General features: G+C 51.7%; 1 protein-coding gene and 1 non-coding gene across 2 annotated transcripts in view; one reads left to right on the forward strand and one right to left on the reverse strand.

The window, feature by feature from the left end:
• The first annotated feature begins 775 nt into the window (after positions 1-775).
• On the forward strand, positions 776-848 carry TRNAE-CUC. Its single transcript has one exon. It is a non-coding gene; the product is annotated as a tRNA-Glu (tRNA).
• Positions 849-15,176: 14,328 nt separating this feature from the next.
• AP2S1 (adaptor related protein complex 2 subunit sigma 1) overlaps positions 15,177-23,953 on the reverse strand; it is a 9,293-nt gene continuing 516 nt past the window's right edge. Inside the window, exons 2-5 of the mRNA XM_040634208.1 lie at positions 20,521-20,670; positions 16,209-16,322; positions 15,725-15,784; positions 15,177-15,533 (exon numbers count right to left, since the gene is read on the reverse strand). Coding sequence (XP_040490142.1) covers positions 15,432-15,533; positions 15,725-15,784; positions 16,209-16,322; positions 20,521-20,670 — 426 coding nt within the window. The 3' untranslated portion in view covers positions 15,177-15,431. The remainder of the gene's footprint in view (positions 15,534-15,724; positions 15,785-16,208; positions 16,323-20,520; positions 20,671-23,953) is intronic.

Raw genomic sequence — 23,953 nt, forward strand, 5'->3', positions numbered from 1 at the left:
CAGAGATGACTTAAAGGATCCAGATGAACTGTCAGATGAAGAGGTACGTAGGGTAAGTTCTGGAAGGATCCCAAGCACAGAAGCTTCTGTCCCTGTGGAACTGGGATCCGGCACCATCCCAGAAGGCAGATGGGTTTACCAAGCCAGGACCCTATCAAATCTTGTCATTTAAGAATTTTTTATAGAGGGGCGCCGGAGTGGCTCAGTGGGTTAGGTGTCTGCCTTCAGCTCAGGTCATGATCCCGGAGCCCTGGGCTCGAGCCCCATGTTGTCACTGGGAAATACAGTGATTGGCAAAACCACCTGCCCCTTAGGAAAGAGAAGCCTCCAAAACTTAAATTCACCTTCAAGTGAAGCCTCTGGCCATGTTGCAAACGAACTAGAAATCTTTCAGAAGATGTTTCTATGGATCTATAAAGAAGAAACAATTAAAATTTCAGCTAAAAATAAACAAGATCACAGAAAACTTCATTGCTATTTTTTAGAGTTTTTTTTTTCTTTTAAGTAATCTCTACACCCAACATGGGGCTCGAACTCACAACCCCGAGTTCAAGAGTCGGGCGCTTCCCTGACTGAGCCAGCTAGGCACTCCTATTATGTTACTATTTTAAACTCCATACAATGCTCCACTAATATTGAAATTACCCATTTCTCCTAGACAATGAAAACGAATTCATAAGTTTAGTCATGAGATTACTATCGGCTTTCTTTTTCCAAATCCTCAGTATAAAATTTTCAAGTATGTTAATTGTGATTAAAAAGGGAAAGCTGGAGCGCCTGGCTGGCTCAGTTGGTAGAGCATGCGACTCTCTGTCTCGGGGTCATGAGTTCAAGCCTCATGTTGGGCGTGGAGCCTACTTAAAAAATAATAATAATAAAATAAAAAGGGAAAACTGGTGTAAAATTCGCTTAAATTAAAATGGGAAGTGGGGCGCCTGGCTGACTCAGTCCTTGGAGGACGAGACTCTTGATCTCAGGGTCGTGAGTTTGAGCCTCCCGTGGGGTGTAGAGATTACTTAACAATAAAATCTTTCAAAAAAGAAAAAGAAAATGGAAAAGTAAACTGGGGGAAGAAAAATCGTTCTTACACAGCTTTAGCCTCCAGCAGTTTCCCCCCAACACACACTCACTCACACATGCTCCCCGGAAATGGGGAGTGGGGCTGAAAGTTCCAATCCTCTAACCACTCCATCTTTCTGGTGACCAGCTCCATCCTGAGGCTTCGTAGGGACCCCACACTAAGTCACCCCGTTAGCACAAACAAGGGTGATCGAGAGGGACTCCTTATGAAAAGAAAAGAACACCCCTATCTCTCAGGAAATCTCAAGGGTTTTAGGAGCCTGTGCCAGGAAAAGGGACTAACACCAAATATACTTCCTTTTTTTTTTTTTTTTAAGTTTATTTAAGCAATCTCTACACCCAACATGGGGCTCGAACTCAGGACCCTGAGATCTAGAGCCGCCTGCTCTACTGACTGAGCCAGCCAGGTGCCCCTCCCAACTATATTTATGAGACTATAATACCGTCCCTTGTGGGTAGGGGCAGCTCTGAGTGTGGGCTGGACCCAGGAAGTCACTAGCAAGGAGTAGAATATACCAGAACTAACGGAACATCACTTCTGAGATTAGGTTATAAAAAGATTTCGCCTTCCAACCTGGGTTGTCCCCCTTTCCCTCATCACTCCCTCTGGAGGATTCCAGCTGCCATGTGTTAAAAGATAAACTGAAGCATGTTAAACATTTTAAGAGTTGATCTGAGCAAAACCCAACGCCAAAGGGGCAGCGCCAAGCCAGCAGGAGTTAGGAGTCCCCCCCCCCCCCAGGGACCCGACCCCGGGAAGACTTTTGTAGAGAAGACCCGGAAGCACAGCAAGGAAATCATTTGATTGGCTGTCGCTGGGCTTCCGCCTTCTTTGGAAAAGCTGGCTGTGATTGTCTGTCCTTCGGTTTCCACGTCTTCGCCTTGAGGCTCAGGTTTGGGTTCGCTCCTCTAGGCTGCTGAGTGTTCGAGCCAGTCCCGTCTACAGGCCTCCTTGTTTGGTGACATTGACACGTGTCACGAAGACCCTCAGGAGAGGGCCAGACGGCCACACAACAGTCACCGAGGAACCGAGGCTTAATCCTTAATCACTGAGTGAGTTTGGAGGCCGATGTTCCAGACCCAGCGGAGTCTTCAAATGATGGGCCCAACAAACAGCTCGACTACAGCTTCATGCCGACCCTAAGTCACAACTTCCCGGCTAGGTCACTCCTGGACTCCTTACCCCCAGAAATTGTGTGAGATAGACGTTTATTATTTTAGGGGCACCTGGGTGCTTCAGTCCGTTAAGCATCCAACTCTTGATATCAGCTCTGGTCTTGATCTCAGGGTTGCAAGTTCGAGCCCCGCATTGGGCTCCCCGCTTGACATGGAGCCTACTTAAATGCTGTTGTTGTTGTTGTTGTTGTTGTTGTTTGTTGTTGTTGTTGTTTTAAATTTGCTAAATTTGGGGATAATTTGTGTACCTCCATAAAAGTTTATTTAGAGAAAAAAAAACTTTCCATAGCTCCCCAGTACCTCGAGACAAAGCTCATGCCTGTGACTCCCTCTCCCCCCACTCACCCCTCCAGCCCTGCCTCTTCCCACATCCTTTGTGCTTTCTGAAGTACATCGTAGTTAAAAGCCAGACTCAGAGTCAGACCGCCTGGGTGTGATTCCATCTGCGACGGAGTGGGGGGGTTGGGGGGTTCTGCGCCGTGTGGAGGGAGGTCTCGGTCCTTGCATTCCCCAAATTTACGTGGGGGATCTGCGCTCAGAATGAAGACAGCCAGAAGGGAAGCAGCAAGCACTGAGCGGTTTATTAAAGCGGAAGTACACTGTCAAGGTGGGAGGACGGGCAGGTGCCGCCTGGTGGAACCCGCCCCTAGGTTGTTTTGGGACTGGATATTATCGGGTCTCTCTGCTCTGGGAGGAGCCAGGACGTCATGGGGGGGGGGGCGGGGGGGTGGTTTCTAACGTAAGCTGCTTCCAATCCTTCGGGAAACTCCTCCCACAGGTTGGGAGGCGGAGTTTTTGACCGAACGAGGTGTGTCTCGGAACAGTCCCAGCAGCCTTGCTCCTTGGGGCGGGGCATTACCGCAATGTAAATGTATTATCAGGAGTCTAGGGGTTACCCTGGGGCAACCTTGGAAGAGAGCTCATGTTCTGCACCTGTCGCTAGGGATCTGTAGGCCGCAAGGTCTTGGAAGGCACAAGGTCAGGATGTTGAGCCCTAGGCTTATAATGTGTAGCCTCTTTATCACCGTCCTGGCCTCCAGCTTCTGTCTCTATCATTCCCCTTCAAGGACGTGGGGACTCTGCCTCCCGGCATTCCTTCCACTGGTCCTGTCTAGCTCCTTCTACCTAACAGATCCACTACTGACAGTGGTGTGACCTTGGCGGAGTCATTTGCTTTTCCCCGTGTCTCCTATAAATCAGGCCCTCCTCATAGGGTGATGCGACTGGAAGGTTGCATCATAGGGTGACGGTGAGGAGCGAATAAGGTAGCTCGTGCACAGTGCATAGAAGGCCTGGGACATAGACGCTTTTTTAAGTCTTTGCTATTATTGTTCCCATAATACTCTAGCCACAGAAATATTGTCATTTTCCCAGGGTAGCGCCACTTGCCCTTTTCTTCCTGGCCTTTGCACATTTGCATTCCTCTTCCTGGAACTCCTGCCTTACCCCCTCTTCCTTTTGGCTTGTGTTTATTCATCCTTTTTAGCTCAGATCCCCTCCTCCAGGAAGCCCTCTCTGATTTCTCCCTCCAGGCCAGGTCCAACACCCACTCTGGGATCCCCCAGCCTCCTGGAGTCCCCTCTCCCGGTCCTGACCCAGTCTGGGTCATCTCCATCCAGGCATGGGTCTATCTCCACCCCCGGACCATGAACCCCCATGAAGGCAGGGTGGAAGTATCTTGGTCACTTCTGTGTCCCCAGCACTGCCCAGCACGGGGTAGGGCCACAGCAAGTACTCAGGAAGTGTTTGTTGGAAAAATAAATAAGTCTCCAAAATCAGGGTATGTGGGTATGTGTGTGGTCCAGCGATAACAAAAGCTGTTTTCAGTAGTACAGGACAGTGTGTTATTTTTTATCACCAAAGTACTGATATTTTTGTCCTGTGATATTTTTTTGGTTATGTGCCATTAGAATAATTTGGATCATTTCTCCTTAGCTTGCACCCAAAGAGTTGCAGGCTACTTAATAATTTCATATGGAACTAGGCTCACTCATTCAGAAAGCTTTCTGACCACATCCCTCACTGCTGAAAACCTTACAGGTAAATAGTGGCTCCTCTCCTGGCTCACGGAGGGGGGGGTGAGCATTGCTTCCTCTATTAAAAAAAAATTGGGGGGCGCCTGGGTGGCACAGCGGTTGGGCGTGATCCCAGCGTTATGGGATCGAGCCCCACATCAGGCTCCTCTGCTGGGAGCCTGCTTCTTCCTCTCCCACTCCCCCTGCTTGTGTTCCCTCTTTCGCTGGCTGTCTCTCTGTCAAATAAATAAATAAAATCTTTAAAAAAAAATTTTTTTTTAAGATTTTATTTATTTATTTGAGAGAGCGCATGAGAGGGGAGGCAGAGGGAGAGGCAGAAGCAGACTCCTGCTGAGCAGGGAGCCTGACAAGGGGCTCGATCCCAGGATCCCAGGACCCCAGGACCATGACCTGAGCCAAAAGGCAGACAGTTAATCAACTGAACCACCAGGTGCCCCTCCCCCATTTTTTAAATTAAACTTTTTATCCTGAGATAATTATAGAGGCACATTGCAATTTTAAGAAGTAATACAGAAAGATCCTGTGTGCCTTTTACCCAGTTTCCTCCGGTGGGAACGTGTTTTAAAACTGTAGTACAGCCGAGTCTCTTCATTCGCGCAGTGATGTTCTATAAAGTTGCCGCAAATGCTGAGTTAGCGAATACTGAACCACCTCTTCTGGGGGGCGGGGGGAGGGAGGGAAGTACAGGGTTAGGTTCTGGCAGCTTCTGGTTACAACATGTTCATGAAACCATTAATATGTAACTTTGTTTCATGTGTGTTTCTTGCTAAAAACCCCTTACGTAATATCCGTTGTTGATTCCCTCACGTTGAACCCAGGCCAACAGCTCTATAGGAGCCTGAGCCAAGCTCATCTCCCACATGTAAAAATCTTACCAATTTTCTGCCCAAGCATATCCCAGCCTCCTTGCGCGTAGGGACTCTGGACAGCACTTAAGCACTAGGTTTGGGGGCTATTTTAAACAGCAAAATCGCCAACAAAAAGCACAAAAATGTGAAAAATGTGGCATTAAGTAGACCGTGAAAAGGACACTTGTTTACAGCGTGGGAGCTGCAAGGAGAAGGCAGAGCTTTGCCCTGTTCAACCTCAGCTGGGAATGTGTGCGTCAGGCGACTCGAGTGTTCTGTTGTTCGGTGCATGTCTGGGAATGACCGAGAAAGGGCCGCCAGTATGGACCTTGGGGGTTTTTCCATATTTACATTCACAAACACGAAATCCACAAGGAATGAGGACCGAAGATCCAGTATCACAACAGGACACCAACACCCAACAGAGTCAAGATACAGAACATTTCATCACAAGGGTGACGCCCCCACACCTGGTGCAGCCAGTCCATGTTCTCTGTGCTCACCCCCTTCTGAGCCCCTGGTGACCACTGATCTGTTCTACGTTTCTAGAATTTCGTCACGTTATATAAATGCAATCACATGACATGTAACTTGGGAGATAAAAGTGTACAAGTCGGTGGCTTTTGATATATACAGAGTGTGCAACCATCAATTTTGGGGGTGATGAAATCGTTCTGAAAGAAAGTCCGCACCCCTTAGCCATCACTCCCCAATCTCTCCATCCTTCCCAGGCCCTGGCAACCGCTACTCTACTTTCTGTCTTTATATTTTTGCTTCTTCTGCAGTTTTTGTACAAATGGAGTCGTACACTCTGTGGCTTCCGTGTCGGGCTTCTTTGACTCGGCGAAACGTTTTCAAGGCTTGGCCACGCTGTGAGCACGGATGACGGCTCCACTCCTTCTTATGGCTGAAGACCATTCCACTGTGTGGCTGGACCACATTTCGTTTATCTGTTCATCTGCGGACTGGATCCGTTCTAAGTGCCTGACCCGTATCAACTCATGCAAACCTCCCAACAGCTTTCTGAAGTAGGGACTGTTGTTAGCGCCCCCATTTGACAGATGAATAAACTGAGACCCTCTCTGGAGGCTGCGCGGCGTGGGGGGAGCGGGGAAGCTAGATTCCAAACCAGGGCCGTTTGGCTTCAGTGGTCACGACTCTAAGAAATCCCGCAGAGCGGGTCAGCCCTGAGGAGGTCACGGTGTCACCTCCAGAGGTCGACAAGGCTGTGATTTTATGACTTTTAGTGTGTGAAGATCCGGCAATTCTAAAGCTGCTGGGATACCAAGGGACATGCAGCTGCACGGTGTGACACCTGGGATTTGCTTCAAAATAAATGCAGGTGTGTGCACGGGGTGGGGCACGAGGGCACAGGGCGAGCCAACAAGCTGATAAGGAAAAACAAGCAAGAACACCTGGAATGAGGATGTTCAGTCTTTTGGCTCAGCCTCTGACACCCGCTCGCCTCGCCTCGCCGGCAGCTAAACATAAAAGGATGGCCCTGACCCCAGGCAGGCTCTGATCCCCGATCTGCCACTTCCTGGCAGTGTGCCCCGCCTAAGCGACTTCATCTTTGCGAGTCTCATGGCCCTCACCTGCCCCAAGGGGAGACAATCCGGACCCCGCCGGAGAACCTGCACGGCCAGGGCTGAGTACAGAGCCTGCCCGGCAGCGAGAACTCAATAGACAGGAGCTGGATGGCTTTCGGAGGTGACGTTCTCCCTCTGCGCCTCAGTCTCCTCATCTGTAAAATGGGAGAGAAAGAGTCCCTACCTTTTAGAGCTGTGGAGAGGATTCATTTGTGCATTCGTGGAATATTTCTTGAGCAACTACTCTGTAGACATGGGAATACAGCAGTGACCAAGGCAGCTCTCCTTGCCCTATGGAGCTGACACTCTAGTCTCAAGGGACACACACACACACACACACACACACACACACACATATACACACACACACACACACACACAATGTCTCATTGGGTGATAAATAAATGCACTGGAAAGAAATCAAGAAATAAAACATGTTATGAGACAGGTGGTGATATGGTATATGAAGAGAAGGATAACTATCTTTTTTTTTTTTTAAAGTAGGCTTCATGCCCAATGTATGGCTTGAACTCACAACCCCGAGATCAAGAGTTGCATGCTCTACTAACTGAGCCAGCCAGGCGACCCAAGGACAACTATTTTCTATGGTGAGGTCAAGACGCCCCGACTGAGAACGTGACATCTGAGCAGAGACCTGAAAGAGGTAAGAGAATGAGCCACGCAAATATCTGGGGGAAGAGTGTCCCAGGCAGGCAGGACAAGTGCAAAGGCCCTGAGGCAGGACGGTGCCTCATCGGGTCAAGGAACAGCAAAGAGGCCAGTGTGCATGGAACAGAGTGAGCAGGGGAGAGAGGGTGGAGGGGGGAAGAAAGAGAGGGGACAGGGGTGTCGTGAGTCCACAGGAGGGATCCAAAGAGGGAAAAGACATTGCGCGCTTACTGTGAATGGATTCTGCTGCCACGTGAGGAACTTTCTGTTGGGGACTAGGGCAGGGCAGCAGCAGCAAGAAAGTACTCGCAATGGCTAAGGGGGGGAGATGATGGTGCTGGAACCAGGGTGGTAGCTGTGGGGGTCAGACTTTGGATACATTCCGAAGGTCAAGCCAACAGGATTTCCTGCTGCCTGGGATGTGGGACGCGAGAAGCCGAGATAAGTCATGAATCCCTTCGAAGTTTCCAGCTTGCATGCCTGGAAGGATGGTGGTTTCTATGCTGCTCAAGGAAACAGGCTACTGGAAGCACTTAGATTCTAGCTGGATGCCGGAAGTGGCTGGCCTGTGCTCTGCCAGTTACAGAGACGTCGTCGGCCAAGTGCAGGCATCACAGGGAAGGAAAGGCAAGGCTGACCCACTCTGGCTAACCTTGACAAGACTCAGGCAGGTGTTGGGCACAGAGTCAGGCTTGCTTCCACCCCACGTCTTCCCTCTGGGCTGGGCCAGCCTCTCCGAGAGGTCAGAAGGAATTTCTCCCATCTTTACCTTGAACTCATTCTCAACCAGGTTAATGAAGCTCCCACCCCCTTCTGCTGGGCCTGTCTTAGCTCACATGGCTAATAACTACAGACAGGCCACCTCTCAGATATTCCCTGTATGGTGCGAGGCAGAGATGTCCCACCCCATGTGCGCAACCTGCCTCCTTTCCCCATCTTCGGGACTTCTGGAGCCATTTTCCCCTCCCTCTTCTGCCCACTGTTTTCATTCAGTTGTCTCATTCTTATTGATTGGTAAGAGTTCTTTACATATTATGGACATGAATCCCTCTGTCAGTTACCTGTGTTGCAAATACCTTCTCACAGCTCGTGGCTCCTCTTTTCATTTTGTTTATAGTGTCTTCTGATGGCCAGAGGTTTTACTTCCAATGCAGTCTTTTCTAGATAGCCCCATGTGGATAACCCACATCCTTCCCCCTTGATCCGAAAGGCAGCTACTTCTCTGTCTCCTATGAAATCTCCATGAACGTATGGGTCTGTTCTGGGCTGTCTGTTCTTTCCTGTTCATCTGCTTGTCTCATCTTCCACAGATACCATGGTGGGTATCTCTTAGTGGGCTGAGGCTGAATAATGACGGACTTGATTTCTGGTTAAGCAAGCCCTTCCGTAGGCCTCAAAATGATCTTGCCTTTTCTTGTGGCTTTGTTTTCCCCCATGGTTGAGTTTCCTGGGGCTGTTTTAAGAAAGGCCCACAGAGGGGCGCCTGGGTGGCTCAGTTGGTTAAGCAGCTGACTCTTGGTTTTGGTTCCTGTCATGGTCTCAGGGTCATGAGACGGAACCCACTTTGGGCTCCTCTGCTTGGGACTCTCTCTCTCTCTACCCCTCCCCTCTGCTCTCTCTCAAATAGATAAATAAATAAATACAATCTTGAAGAAAGAGAAGGAGAAGGGGAAGAAGATGATGATCTAGGGGCGTCTGGCTGGCTCAATCAGTAGAGCATGGGACTTTTGATCTCAGGGTCGTGAGTTCAAGCCCCACATTGGACGCAGAGCCTACTTAAAAATAAAGAAATAAATACGGTTTAAAACAAAGAGAAAAATCAGAAGATCTAGCCCTGCTGGGCCCATGTGTCCACGTGGCAACCACCAGCCGAAGTGGAGAAATGGCAGGTGGCTACCCTGGCTTCCCAGCTGTTCCCAGGAATGGGCCACCGCCTCCTGGTGGGCCCGGATTTTCCCCCCAACACACACCCACTTTCCTGTGCCTTCAGCTGTCTCCTTGTCTATTGTGTTATCCCATCTGCATCAAACATGCTGTGACACTGTCCCTTTTCTTTCTTTCTTTTTTTTTTTTTTAAAGATTTTATTTATTTACTTATTTATTTGACAGAGATAGAGACAGCCAGTGAGGAGGGAACACAAGCAGGGGGAGTGGGAGAGGAAGAAGCAGGCTCATAGCAGAGGAGCCTGATGTGGGGCTCGATCCCACAACTCCGGGATCACACCCTGAGCTGAAGGCACACGCTTAACCGCTGTGCCACCCAGGCGCCCCCTCTTTTTTTTTTTTTTTTAAAGTAGGCTCCACGCCCAGCCAACTCGGGGCTCAAACTCATGACCCTGAGGTCAAGACCTGAGCTGACATCAAGAGTGGGATGCTTCACCGACTGGGCCACCCAGGCGCCTGTCCATTTTAAAAACAATCCTCAGCTCCTGATCTCACATCCCCCTCCAGCCCCTGCACTGTTCTCTTTCATAGCTTCCTCCAAGGAGTTTCTAGGGGCTCGTGCCCTCATCCTCTTTCACAGGCTCTCCAGAAACCACTTCTGATGGGTCTGTGGAACAGACTTCACCCTCACCCCTCCACCGGCCCTGCTCTCTTCGCTACTGACCCCACTTTACCAAATCCAGCGGCCAATTCTCTGCTCTTCTCCGATGTGACCACTTGGAAGCCTTTTCTTTTCCTTCCTTTATTTTTTCTTTTTTTTCCTTTTCTTTTTTCCCTTCCCCTCCTCTTCTCTTCCCTCTTCTCTCCTCTCCTCTCCCCTTACCTTCTCTTCTCTTCTTCTCTCTCCTCTTCTCTTCCCTCCTCTTCTCTTCTCTTCCCTTCCCTCCTCTTCCCTTCTCTTCTCTATTTAAAGATTTTATTTTTCAGTAATCTCTACACCCAACACAGGGCTCGAACTCACAACTCCAAGAGCAAGAATCGCATGCTGTCCCTATTGAGCCAGCTGCTCACCCCTCTTTTTTTTCTTTTAAAAATCGGGGTATATTCACATACCCTAAAAGTCACCTTTTTAAGGTGCGCAATTCAGTCATTTTTCATCTATGCACGAGATTGTATGACCACCATCACCACCTAGCTCCAGAACATTTCCATCACCCCCCAAAAAGGAAACCCCCTATGCACTGAGCAGTGACTCCTGTCCCCGCCCTCCCAGCCCCTGGCACCACTAGTCTGCTTTCCATCTCTGTGCACCTGCCTATTCTGGACATTTCATATGCATGGGATCCTACGCTATGGGGTCTTCTATGTCTGGCTTCCCTCGCTCAGCGTGTTTTCGGGGTTCACCCATGTAGTAGTGTGTGTCCAGATTTCTTTCTTCTCTAGGGCTGAATAACGTTGCATTGTATGGATACGTGTTTGGTTGTCTGTTCATCAGCTGGCCAACATTTGGGCTTCAAGAGTACCCCCTTTTTTTTTTCCAGGAGCATTTTTTAAAGTCAGATTATTGAGGTTGAATTTGCATACATTAAAATTCATCCTTTTGGGGGTGCCTGGGTGGCTCAGTCGGTTGGGTATCTGCCTTCAGCTCAGGTCATGATCCCAGAGCCCTGGGTCCGGCTCCCTGCTCAGCAGGAAGTCTGCTTCTCCTTGCCCTCCCCCCCACTCATGCTCTCTCTCTCTCAGATAAATAAATAAAATCTTTTTTTTTAAAGATTTTATTTATTTATGTGACAGAGAGACAGCCAGCGAGAGAGGGAACACAGCAGGGGGAGTGGGAGAGGAAGAAGCAGGCTCCCAGTGGAGGAGCCCGATGTGGGACTCGATCCCGGAACGCCAGGATCACGCCCTGAGCTGAAGGCAGATGCTTAACGACTGTGCTACCCAGGCGCCCCATAAATAAAATCTTTATTTTTTTATTTTTTATTTTTTTATAATGATTTTTTATTATATTATGTTAGTCACCATACAGTACATCCCCGGTTTCGATGTAAGTAATAAAATCTTTAAACAAACAAACCAACAAACCAAACACCACTACAAATAGCCATGTTAGGGCTTTTCCCCCCATTTGCAACTGCGAGGTAAATTTCATTCATTTATTTTATAACTGCTTTATCGAGATAGAATTCACGTCCTCATTCCATTCACCTATTTACAGCGTACAATTCGATGATTTTTAGTATCTTCATAGAGATGTGCGACTACACCACCACTGACTTTAGAACACTTTCCTCACCCCAGAAAGACGCCCTGAACCCTTTAGCGATCAACCCCCAACTTCCGCTCCCCGATCCCTAGTCAAGCGCTTATCTACTTTCTGTCCGTATGGATTGGTCTATTCTGGAAATCTCATATAAGTGGAATCCTACAATACATGGTCTAGGACAATACACGGACTAGGTTTTTTCCCTCGGCATAGTGTTTTCCAGGTTTGGCCATATGATAGCGTGGTTCAGTGCTCCGTTCTTTTTCCATGGCTGAAGAATATTCCCTTGTGTGGCGAGAGCATATACCTTATTTTACCTTAGGTACCCATTCCTCAGTGGGTGGGCGCCTGAGTGGTCTCTGCCCTTTGGCTATTAGGAATAAGGCTGCCATGAACATTCACATCCACGGTTTGGTGCGAACATAGATTTTCACATCTCTTGGGCTCCCGTAGAGATCTGGTCCATAAATATTCTTTCTCTTGGGCAAACAAGTAGGCGTGGGATTGCTGAGTCATAAGGTCAGTGTAATGTTTAACTTTGAAGAACCTGGCCGCCTGTTTTCCAGAAAAGCTACACCATTTCGCGTTCCCACCAGCAAAGCATGGAGTTGCCAGCGCTCTGAGGGCTCGCGGGCATTAGGTGTTTCTCAATGGGCCATCCCAGGGCTCGCTTGGGCAGCACACATACTGGAAGTGGAAGGATCCAGAGGTTAGCACGGCCCCCCGCGCAAGGATGACACATCGGGGAGCCATTCTGATCGGGGTGTAGTGATCTGAGCGGCACCCTCCTCATGAGCCCCTTTTCCCCTTGATTGAATCAGGCTGTGCTGGATGGCTTTCCTTCTTTCTTGCTGGCCGTTCCTTCTCTGTTAAGCTTCAATTTCTCCTTTCCTCCCCCGCCCTCAGTCTGGAAATCGCTTCTCTCTCTTCATGCCTACCCCCTTGGTGACCTCAGAGACCTTCTGGCAGTAAATACGGTCAGGGTTCCAGCGATTTTCAAATGTCCATCTCCAGCCTGGACCTCTCTCCTGAGCTCCAGACCCACGCAACCACGGCCACCTCAGTGGAGACCCAAGAGCGCAGACTTGACATATTCTTTCCACTGCCTCTGCGCTCCTGGAAAAGGAGATTCCGGTGGTCGTAGGTGCTCAGGCTGTAATATCGGAGCGTTCCTTGATTTCTCTCCCAGCCTGCATCAGATTGTCAGCAAATCCTGATTCCACCTTCGAAACGTGCCCAGAAGCCGCTCATGCCTCCTTCCGTCCGTTGCCTTGCCCCCCTTGGCCCATGCCAGCGTCCTCTCTCGCCTAGACTCTCATAGTCACCTCCCTGGCTTCTCGGCTTCCGCCCTTCTTGAAATAAGATTTAGCAGCCTACCGTCTCTCCTTGGCTCAGGACATTCTCGTGCCAGGCGTATGGTATGATTCTATTTCTGTGGAATAGCCAGAACAGGCAAATTCACAGAGACAGAAAGAGGCTGGTCGATTTCCTAGAGCTGGAGAAAGGTGACGGGGGGGTTGAGGGGTGATAGCTAAGTGTACTGGTTTCTTTTTGGGGTGACGAAAATATTCTAAAATTGATAGTGGTGACAGTAACACAAGCCTGTGAATATACTGAAAACTGCTGAATTGTACATTATAAGAGGGTGAATAGTATGGTATGTGAGTTTTATCTCAGTGAAGATGTTACCACCCTCCCGCCAAACCCCCCAACAAAAACTCCCTCCTGTGGCTCTCATCTCACCCAGAATAAACCCAGTGTCCCCACCACAGAGGGTCTGGCTTGCTGCCATCTGCCTCCCCTCTCCCCCACCGCCCACAATGCCTCTATTTTCTGAACACATCACCTCCACTCTCCCTTTCGCCCACTCTGTTCCTGCCATGCTGGCCTCCTTGCATGTTCTGCCTCAGGGCCTTTGCACCTGCTATTCCCACTTCTTGGAAGAGTCTTCCCCTCAAATCTCCCATGGTTCATTCCTTCGCCCCTTTCACCCTCAGCTCAGGGTCACCTCCCCCAGAGAGGCTACCCTGACCATCATCGAGAACAGCAGAGCCATCTGCCAGCCTTCTCTGCCCCCTCGCTGTTTCACTTGCCTCCACAGCACGTCTGACTTTGTGACATACCAGCTATTGACTTGCTTAATTTCGCATTGCCCCATCACCCTCAGGAGACCTGTCCTGCTCACTGTGGTACCCCCCCCCCCGCAGGGCTAACAGTGACTGGCACACAGCAGGTACCCAAGAAACATTTGTCAGATACACAGAACGCTCCCCGCATCCTCCCCTCTCTGAGCCTCGGGTCTGCGTGTTCAAAGGCCTCCTGCCCGCCTTTCCTGGATGACCCGCGGTATCTCAGACACACTCTAGTGACTGAGGGTGGCGCCCTCCCAAAACATGTCCACGTCCTGGAGCCCGTGAACGTGACCCTATTTGGAAAAAGGCTCTTTGCGGATGTAATTATGTTAAAGGACCTGGAGATGAGATCATGTAGGTCATGCTGGCGGACCCTATGTCCAGTGACAAGTGCAGCAATAAGAGAAAGGAGAGGAGGAGGTACAGGCCCAGAGCCAAGAGCCTGGGAAGATGGAGGCAGAGACTGGGGGGCGGGGGTCTCAGCCAGGGGATGTCAGGAGGGAAGAGGCAAGGAAGGATCCTCCGTTAGAGTGCTGGGCGGGAGCTCGGCCCTGCTGACGCCTTCATTTCAGGCTTCTGGCCCTCAGGACAGTGAGGGGCTCGAGTTCTCATTTCATGCCACCCACTTTGTGACCGCGTGTCACAGCAGCTGCAGGAAACCCACACTCGCCACGTCCTGATAACCGCAGCACATTCCCGTGACCGGCTCCCACCCCCTCACCCCTCCACTGGTGGTCAGTGGCCAATCCCTGTCTGTTCGAGCTATAACCCGTTGCAGGAGCAGTGAGGATCGCATACAGTGCTGTAATGGTTGTACCCATAAAGCCATTCACCTCTGCAAGCCCGATTCCCACGTCTAAAATAATCACCAGCAAAGCGAGTGCTTGCTGGCCACTGCTGTAGGCGCGCCCCGTGTCTCTGACGGGCCCTGCACGCAGCAGGCCTACTTAATCCCTGCAGCGCGAACGTGTGCTAATGCCGGGCACGACCCAAACCTTCCCAGCATTAACTTCATCCTCAAGCACCGTCTGCGAGATCAAAACGATTATCAACCCATTTCCAAGAGGAGGAACTGAGGCAAAAGGACAGCCGTCCAGCCTGGGGGTTAAAAATGAGGATTCCGGAGCCACCCGCCGGGGCTGAGAACAAACCTGGCTTCGCCACGCTAGCTACGTGACCTTGGGCAGGTCTTTTCATCTTCCCAAGGCTCAGTGAACTCACCCGGAAAGTGGGGATACTAACAGTCCTTTCCTCGGGATCTTGTGAGCATTAGGGGAGCTAATACTTGGGAACGCTCAGCGCGCTGTTAGGTGTTGGCCGGGAGTGTTATTATTTCGGTAGCAAGGGCTCGGGGTCTAAATCTGTCGCCCCTTCCAGGCTTGGGGCCCCTCTGCGGGCAGTCGCAGGTGCGAACGTTTGTTGACCGGCTCACTGACACACCAATGGCAGGGAGTCCCAGGGCAGCTCCTAGGGCAGATGGGCAAAGACACAGGCCGGGCGGGACCACGGGTTTATTGGGGGCTCCACACACGCACGCACAGCGTCACACGACAACAGCACGGTTACTCGGTACACGCGAGGTGGCCTCCGCCGCAGCTAGGCCCGGAGGCAGTGGGGTGCAGTCTCCTCCCCGGCGGCCCCGGCCCAGCTGGGGCCTTCCTCCTGGACGGAGGAGGGAGGGCTCCGGGCGGCCCCGGCCTGAGGGGGGGCGAGCAGGGGGTGAGGGGCCGGGGCGGGGGGCTGCTATGCCCTCACTCCAGGGACTGCAGCATCAGCAACTGTTTCAGCACCTTCGTCTGGCTGGTCTCTCGGATCTCGCCGGCCAGGAACATCTCGTCCACGACCGTGTAAACCTGAGCGAAGGGACGGCAGGGGGCGACCCCGGCGTGAGGGAAGGGCACCCCCCCCCCACCGTCCCCCCTGCAACGGTGCGGGTCTGAACGTGGGAAGCCGGGGACTCTGACGCCTGAGAGCCAGGCACCAGCCATCAGCAGAGGTGCTGGGCCTCTTGCCCTCTCCCCCCTCCCTTTCACCAGGAGCCCACCTTGTAGAAATTGAACACCAGGTCCAGTTCACAGACGTTGTGGAAATACTCGTTTAAGACCTGGGGGAGAAGGCAGAGATGGTGAGAGCCAGGCAGAGGGAGACATTCGGGAAGGGAGCCAAGGTCACCATCGGAAAGAGACGGCGGAAGACCGACGGGGAGGAACTGGGGGTTGGGAGAAGGAAGAGACCCCGTGACGAAGACAGTTAGAGGCAGAAACAAGAACAAGGACGATCACATAGCGACAGAGAAGAATGGCAGAAAAGACAGACCCGACAGAGGCGGAGGGAGAAAGAGGAACCCGCGTGCGGGCAGAAGGGCCTCGGCAGAGGGGCGTTGGTGGCAGAGGGGCGGAGGTGGCAGAGGGGCGGAGGTGGCAGAGGGGCGGAGGGAGACCGCCGGCCGCGGGGAGGCGGGGAGAGGAGGCGTGGTTCCGGGCACTCCAGGCCCCGCCCCCGGGGCCGCAGTCCCCGCGCGTACACACCTCCACGAAGTTGTGGATGGCCTCCAAGTAGGCCAGGTTGTTGTCGTTCACGTCCACGCAGATGCAGAAGTAGAGGCCGGCGTAGCGTCGGTAAATGATCTTGAAGTTCCGGAACTGCGGGGCAGAGAGGCCGTCAGCAACGGGGCATGCCCAGGACCCAGCCGGCTGGGCAATGCAGAGCCAAGAGAGTCAGTCCTTCACCCCACACGTGGTCCCTGAGGCCCTGCTCTGTCTGGCCCTGTGCTGGGGACACAGGGGTGACTGACACACGCCTGCCCCTCCCCTGCCGGGGCTCCCAGTCCAGTGGAGAGTCATCCTCAGTCATCCCCACAGCAACTGATTCAGGAGGACTTCCTGGAGGAGGGGGCATCCGGACTGAGACCTGGAGGAGGAGCAGGAGTGCTCCAGGCAGAACGAACAGCTTGTGAGAAAAAGCCCACAGCGAGGGGGAGGCTGGGGTGTTCCATGACATCCACACACCCCTTTCTGTGGCTCCCTGGTTGTCGCTCTGGAGAAAGTCGCTCTCCTTAGCCTGGAACTAACTCATGCAATCATTCCACAAACGCCACCTGTAAGGCAGGCTCTGTGCTGGGCAGTGCAGTCACTGCCTGTAACCAGGACAATCCCAGCCTGACTTTGAACCGTAATATAAAATAGAAATATTTCTACACTAACGCACATACGCAACCCAGTAATAAATACGTATGGACCAAGGACGCAGACTCTAATTTTATTCGCATGAGGAAGAAGATAAAGAGACAGATACAGGGGCACCTGGGTAGCTCAGTTGGTTGGGCATCTGCCTTCAGCTCGGGTCATGATCTCAGGGTCCTGGGATGGAACCCCACATCCGGCTCCTTGCTTAGCCGGGAGCCTGATTCTCCCTCTGCCTGCTGCTCTCCCTGCTTGTGCACGCTCGCTTTCTCTCTGACAAATAAATAAATAAAATCTTAAAAAAAGAGAGAGAGAGAGAGAGAGACAGATACAGATACAAACAGGCACACGGGTTTGCTAAGCGCTGCGTCTTTGCCCCAAATGTGCAAGTCCCAGCGCCCGGTCTGGCCCGTGTGTGTTTTGTCGCCACCTGGTGGCAGCTGCAAAAGCCAACATTAGTCCCTGATTTTTACGCCTTTTTTTCCCCAGCTCATTCTTCCGTTAATTTCTATACTTCGAGTACGTTTTCTAACATTACTGTAGTAATTCCTGCATATAATCCACGGATTAGTAAGCACGTATCAGGGTGCAAATGCTACTTTTTTTTTTTTGGTAGGCTCCACACCCAACATGGGGCTTGAACTCATGACCCCGAGATCAAGAGTTGCCCGCTCCACTGATAGAGCCAACCAGGAGACCCTACTTTTTTTTTTTTTCTTAACTGATACAGACACATGATCAAATGTTGGAAGGCCCCTCCTCTGGAGGACAGCGTTTAAGACAGGCCGAGTGGGCAGGAAAACCATCTGGAGATGCCACCACCGACTCAAAGCTGGTGTGGCCCTGTCAGGATCTGACACTGAGCGCCACTCTTTTTTACTTGAAATTCTCCCTCTCCCGCTCTCACCCTCCCCACTCATTCCAACACCTTGGTTGTAAATTTGCAGGCTTCTTAGGGACCCGCCCCCCGCCTTCATAGCTTCTCCGGCCACATACTCTCAGATGAGTCTCTTCCTGCAGGCTGCGGCTGGTCACCCGTCTGTACTCCCCCTGCCACTGGGCTCCCGTCCCCAGCCATCACTGCCTTGTCACTGCACTGTGAGCTGGGGCTGTCACCACTGTGTCCCCAGCAGGGCCCTGCACAGGAAGGGGTCCACACCCTAATCCCTGGACTCTGAGAACAAGTGACCTCACATCGCAAAGGGGACTGTGCAGGTGTGATTTAAGCTAAGGATCTTGAGATGGGGGGATGCTGGGTTATCCAGATGGGCCCAGAGTAATCACAAGGGTCCCCGAACGGGAAAGAGGAAGGAAGACAAGAGAGTGTGGGTCGGAGAGAGCGATTTCAAGAAGCAGGTTTAGACAAGGAAACCCACTCTCCCGAGAGCCTGCAGAGGGAACCCAGCCCTGCTGACGCGTTCTGGACACCTGACTTCAAGAACTGTTTAAGACAACAAACTGGGTTGTTTTGGGCCACTATGTTCGTAGTAATTTGTTAGCACAGCAATAGGAGAGTAATACAGGCAGTACAGAATGCGTATTAATGAACAAACGAGAGGGAAGAAGGTTTGGGTGGCCTGGGCCTTTCTCACTGGCTACTCAGCCTTTGGTTTTGCTCTCACAAGTCCTCCTCCAGGAAGCCTGCCCTGACCTCAGTCTCATAAGAGAGACATTATTTCTTGTCTCCTCCCCCTGATCGTCTCCACTTTGTTGGGGGAGAGACCAGTTCTCTCTTGTTCCCCACAGCATTCCCTCCTCCAGGAAGCCCTCCCTGACCCTCAGGCTGAGTCAGGGGCCTTCCTCCCAGCCGGCTGCTCCATCCCAGCCCTACCCTCTCAGGGTTGTCGTGATCTGGGGACAGGTCTGTGTTGCTCAAGGGGCCATCTCTGTTCCCACTGAGAGTGGGTGGGCAGATAAATGCACGGATGAACAAATGAATGAGTGAATGGCCTGGGATCAGGAGGAACCTAAGATCTGAGTGTCAGGCCCCCGTGTGACATTCTCACCTGACCAGCCTGCCTCACTGACCCGCTCCCGGTCCCTCAGCACTGGTGCAGGAGGCCACATGGCACTGGCAGCAGGACACCCCAGGGGAGCGGGCATCCACCCCCTCATTCTGTCCTGCACCTGCTCTCACCCCACCCCACTCCCTGCAAGGCCCCCCATCCCATCCTCCTCCCAGAAACCCTTTTCTCTAGGCTGCCGGGACCCCCCAATCTCCTGTTTTCCTCTGTCTCCTCACCTCCCACCCCTAGATATGGCTTCTCTTCTCTCCTTTGTTCCTCTCTGTCGATTGTCCCTCCCCTGGTAAGTCCCGCAGTTTTCTTGCCCTCTGTGTGCAGAACCTTTCACATCACGGCCTCCTGCCCTCTCTCTGCACTCTGACTCATCACTCCCTCCCAGATTCTCCACTGGGGTGGGAACGGATACCTCAACCTGCTCTTTCCGAGGCCGGCCCACATCCCCCGCTCTGCTCAAAACCCTCCCGAGGCTGCCACCTCGCTCATAAGAGCTCAAGTCCGCCCCAAGGCCCAGGAGGCCCTGTGCCATCTGTCTGTTATCTCTCTGAGCGCATCGGCCCCCCTCCCCCCTCCCTGGCTTACAGCACTTCAGCCATGCAGGCCTTCTTGCTATTCCAGGAACTCCCCAGTATGTTCTCACCTCAGGGCCTTTGCACTTGCTGTTCCCTGGGTCTGGGGTGCTCCCTCTCAGATATCCTCTCCTTCCACTCTTTCACCTCCTTCAGGCCTTGGCTCCAATGTTACCTTTTCCAGACTTCCCACAGAAGTCACTTACACCTGCATTCCAACCCCCCGTGTACACACCCCAGCACCTCCATCTCCCACGGCGGCTGCTTTTTCTCCCTGGCACCTCTCACCACCCGCCAGACGCTGTCTTTACTCTCAGTCTCCCTCCGACCAGAACATCAGCTCTCCCCGGGCAGGGACTCAGGTCTGTTCTGTTCCCGCACCTAGAACAGTGCCTGCCATACAGCAGACCCTCTGAGAAATGTGTGTTGAATTTACAGGACAACCAGCCTGGCAGATGCCACGGGAATTAAAGACGGGGCCTTCTTGATTTAAGGAGACCAAAGAGGGCGGCCTGGCTGGCTAAGGCGGTACAGCATGCGACTCTTGATCTCAGGGTTATGGGTTTGAGCCCCACATTGGGAGTGGAGATTACTTAAAAAGAAAAGCTTAAGAAAAAAAAAGAAAGAAAGAAAGAAAGAAAGAAAGAAAGAAAGAAAGAAAGGGAAAGAAAATTATCACAACGAGGAGTGCCTGGGTGGCCTCAGTGGGTTAAGCATCTGCCTTCAGCTCAGGTCATGATCCCAGGGTTCTGGGATCGAGCCCCACATGGGGCTCCCTGCTCAGTGGGGAGCCTGCTTCTCCCTCTCCCTCTGCTGCTCCCCCGGCTTGCGCTCTCTCGCTCACACTCTCTATCTCTAATAAATAAATAAAATCTTAAAAAAAAAAAAGAAAATTATCACAACGAAAAGTTCCCCAAAAAGGAAGGAAGACAGCAAAAGCCTGTTGAGGGAAAGAATGTAGGAAGGAAAGCGGGTCTGAGGGGTCCCTGCAGTTAGAGGCTGGGCAGGAGGCTGGCGAGGCCGGTGAAAGGAAAAAGGCGAGAGCGGGAGGCACGGGGGAAGCATCACCTCCACGAAGTTGGTGTGTTTGGCATCTCGGACAGTGACCACGGCGTGCACCTCCTCGATCAACTTCTGCTTCTCGTCGTCATCGAACTGCATGTACCACTTGGCCAGGCGCGTCTTGCCCGCCCGGTTCTGGATGAGGATGAAGCGGATCTGGGGGCAGGAGGGGGAAGAGGAAGTGAGAGCGGCAGGGAGAGCTGGCCAGTGCTGAGTGTCCCACCCCACAGCCCCGCCCATCCCCGCTGGGTAGGTGGCGCCCATGCCTTCCCGACTTCCCTCAGAGCCTGGTCAGGCCTGCCAGGCCCCGCATTCCTGCCCCAGGTCCCAACACCCCAGGGGAAAGACGGCTTCCACAGGTCAACTCCCCGGGCAGCTCCAGGGCCGTGAGGCCCAGGCTCCACGACCTCTTGTCTGCTTGACCTTGGGACAAAGGATCCGCCCCCTCAGTTTCCCCACCGGCAAAATAAGTTTCCTTAGAAGATCCATTGGCAGGGTGTCTCGCGGGTTAAATGTTTATAAATTTAATTTCGTAGCTGGCACACAGCAGGCACTCAAGAAATGTTTGAGTTTCAGGGACACCTGGCTGGCTCAGTCAGAGCAGCGTGCGAGTCTCGATCTCGGGGTCATGAGTTCGAGCCCCACACTGGGTGTAGAGATGACTTAAATAAATAAAAACTTAAAAAAAAAAAAAACCTTTGAGTTTTAGACTTCTTTGGTCTGAATCCTGGAGATCCCCCTTTTCCTTCTTTTTACTTACCAATTCTTAAAAGTTCACCCGTTGAAGATGTGTGCAGTTCAATGGGTTTTTCGTATACTCATACAATTGTGCAAAAATCACTAATTCCAGAATATTTTCAGCACCCCAAAGAGAAATTCCCAGCCGTTAGCAGCCACTCCCCCGCCCCCCACCCCAGCCCAATAATGTTTCTATGTCTACGGATACGCCTGTTCTGGACATTTCATATAAATAGAATCATATAATATGTGGCCTTTTTGTATTTGGCTCCTTTCACTCAGCAATGTTTTCAAAGTTCACCCACGTTGTAGCTTGTCTCTGTTTTCTTTCTCTTTATGGCGGAATTAATGTTCCACTGGATGGATATACCTTGTTTTGTTTATCTAGCCATCAGCTGACGGACGTTTGGGTCATTTCCACTTTTTGGTGATTATAATAAAAAAAAAAAAAACTATGAACATTCGCAGACAAGCTTTATCATGGCCTATGTTTCCATTTCTCCTGGCTATAGACCCAGGAGGGGAATTGCTGGGTCACATGGTATTGCTATATTTAACTTTTTCAGCCACCGCTAAGTGGTTTCCCAAAGCATCTGCTACTTCTCAAGTGATGTAACTGCTTGGTGCCTCAGTTACCCACCTGGAAAATAGGGCCTCTAAAAGTGTGACGAGATGAAAACAAGATATGAAAAGTACCTGGGACAGTGCCTGGCTCAGATCATGGGCTCTGTGTCAGCTCTGATTATCAGCAGTGAGGGCTAGGAAATTTGTTTTTATGATTCTGAAAAGCCAGGTCAACCCTCCTAGGGTTACTATGAAAACGGAACAACTTAATGCCAGAAGAGCTTAGCGCGGTGCCTATTCCATACTGAGCGCTCAATATAATGAGCTATGAAGACGGAGACGCATTTGTCCAAGTGGCTAAGCACACAGACTCTAGAGCCTGAGTGGATCCTGGCACTCCTGGCTGTATGCCCATGGGCAAGTCACTTACCCTCTTTGGGCCTCAGTTTCTTCTGTATAATGGACATAATGAGAACATCGCCCTCATAAGACAGTTGCACAGGGAACTAGCAAGTATTAGTTCTTAGTGGTATTAGAATTCACCATCATTTGACTTTAAGAAAACCAAGGCCCGGGGTGCGTGGGTGGCTCAGTTGGTTAATCATCTGCCTTTGGCTCAAGTCATGATCCTGGTGGGGTCCTGGAATGGAGCCAGGCATGGGGCTCCCTGCTCAGCAGGGAGTCTGCTTCCCCCTCTCCCTCTGCCCCTCCCCCCAATCCTGTGCACACGTGCTCTCTCTCTCAAATAAATAAAACCTTTTAAAAAAATAAAAATAAATTGAAAAAAAAAGAAGAAGAAAGAAAACCAAGGCCCAAGTTCACCCAGGTCTTCGGGCCCAGTTCTGTTTGAGACAGGCATGTGTATACCCATTTTATAGATGAAGAAAGCAAGGTTCAGAGAAAGGAAGTCTCAGAGCCACAAAGCACAGCTGGGAGCCCAAAGGCTTTGCTCTGGACCCCTTTACCCTCTGGGAGCCCCTACCCATTCCTGGGAGTCCACTCTCTTTCCTAAGCCTCATTCTCCTATATTCTATCCCCCCCCCCCAAACAATCAAGCAGGACAGGAACAGGATATTACACTCTCCTTCCAAGAACTCCTTCTGCTGAGCCAGGGAAAACCACTTCCCAGCAGGCCAGGGGTACCGGGAGGAAGGGAAACAGCATGGGCCTGGCAGGGGCATGAGGAGGGGGGAACCCCACCAGGCAGCCACAACCTAAGGGCAGAGCCAGAGATACATGGGGCCATACAGGGAGGAGAGCCAAAAGGGTTGAGGTAGAGCCCCGACTCTTACCCCCAAATTCCCTTATAACATCTCCTCCTGTTTCTTCTCCCAATTAGAATCTCTCCACCTCTGGGAATCTACCCTGAGAGGTCTCTTCCCTCCCACATCCTTACCCCTCTGATGTCCCCTCTGGATGCCCCCAAACCTTCCCTGTTTCCAAGCCCCCTCCCCTCAAGTTGTTCCCTTTTGACTTCCAATTTCTGGGTTTCAATCCTCTCTCTCAGGCCTCAGAAGGCCTTTTACTTGGGACATCACTCCTCTGATGCCAAGGCCTCCTCCCCTGTTCCAAAGGTCACACGTTGCCTCTCAGGACCCTGTTTGTGGGGGAGACTCCCTCCTTGTTCTGACACCCACCTCCATTCATCTCTTTTTCCAGCTCCCTTCCCAAAGAATCCTTGCTTATGGCCCAAAGACCCACCTGGGGGACTGGAGCCAAATCCAAAGCCCAATCCTTGCTCCAAAAGGTCCAGCCCCATCTCTCAAGATTCCATGCCCCGCTCCCTATCCAAGACGCCTCTTCTTGGAAAGTCCTGTTCCACTGCTCCCCATCCGTTTCAAATATCCACTCCCTACCTCCAAGTCTTCTCCTGCTTTGCAGCACACCTCCCCTAACTCTAAAGCCCCACTCCCTACAGTAGCCTACTTCCCGTCTCCAGTGCCCAGTCTCTTCCCCCTAAGATTCTCTTTCTCATCAACGGTACCCCGCCCGTTTCAACAACCCCCTCTCTGCCTTCAATGTCAGCTTCCGGCTTCTAAAGACCCCTTCTCTCCAATCCCAGTGTCTCCCATTCTCCAACTATCCTGCCACACTCCCCGAGAGCCCTTGAGACGCGCCCTTCTCTTGGGACGCCCCC

The sequence above is a fragment of the Ursus maritimus genome, unplaced genomic scaffold, assembly GCF_017311325.1.
Source record: "Ursus maritimus isolate PB19 unplaced genomic scaffold, ASM1731132v1 scaffold_19, whole genome shotgun sequence".
NCBI classification, from domain to species: Eukaryota; Metazoa; Chordata; class Mammalia; order Carnivora; family Ursidae; genus Ursus; species Ursus maritimus.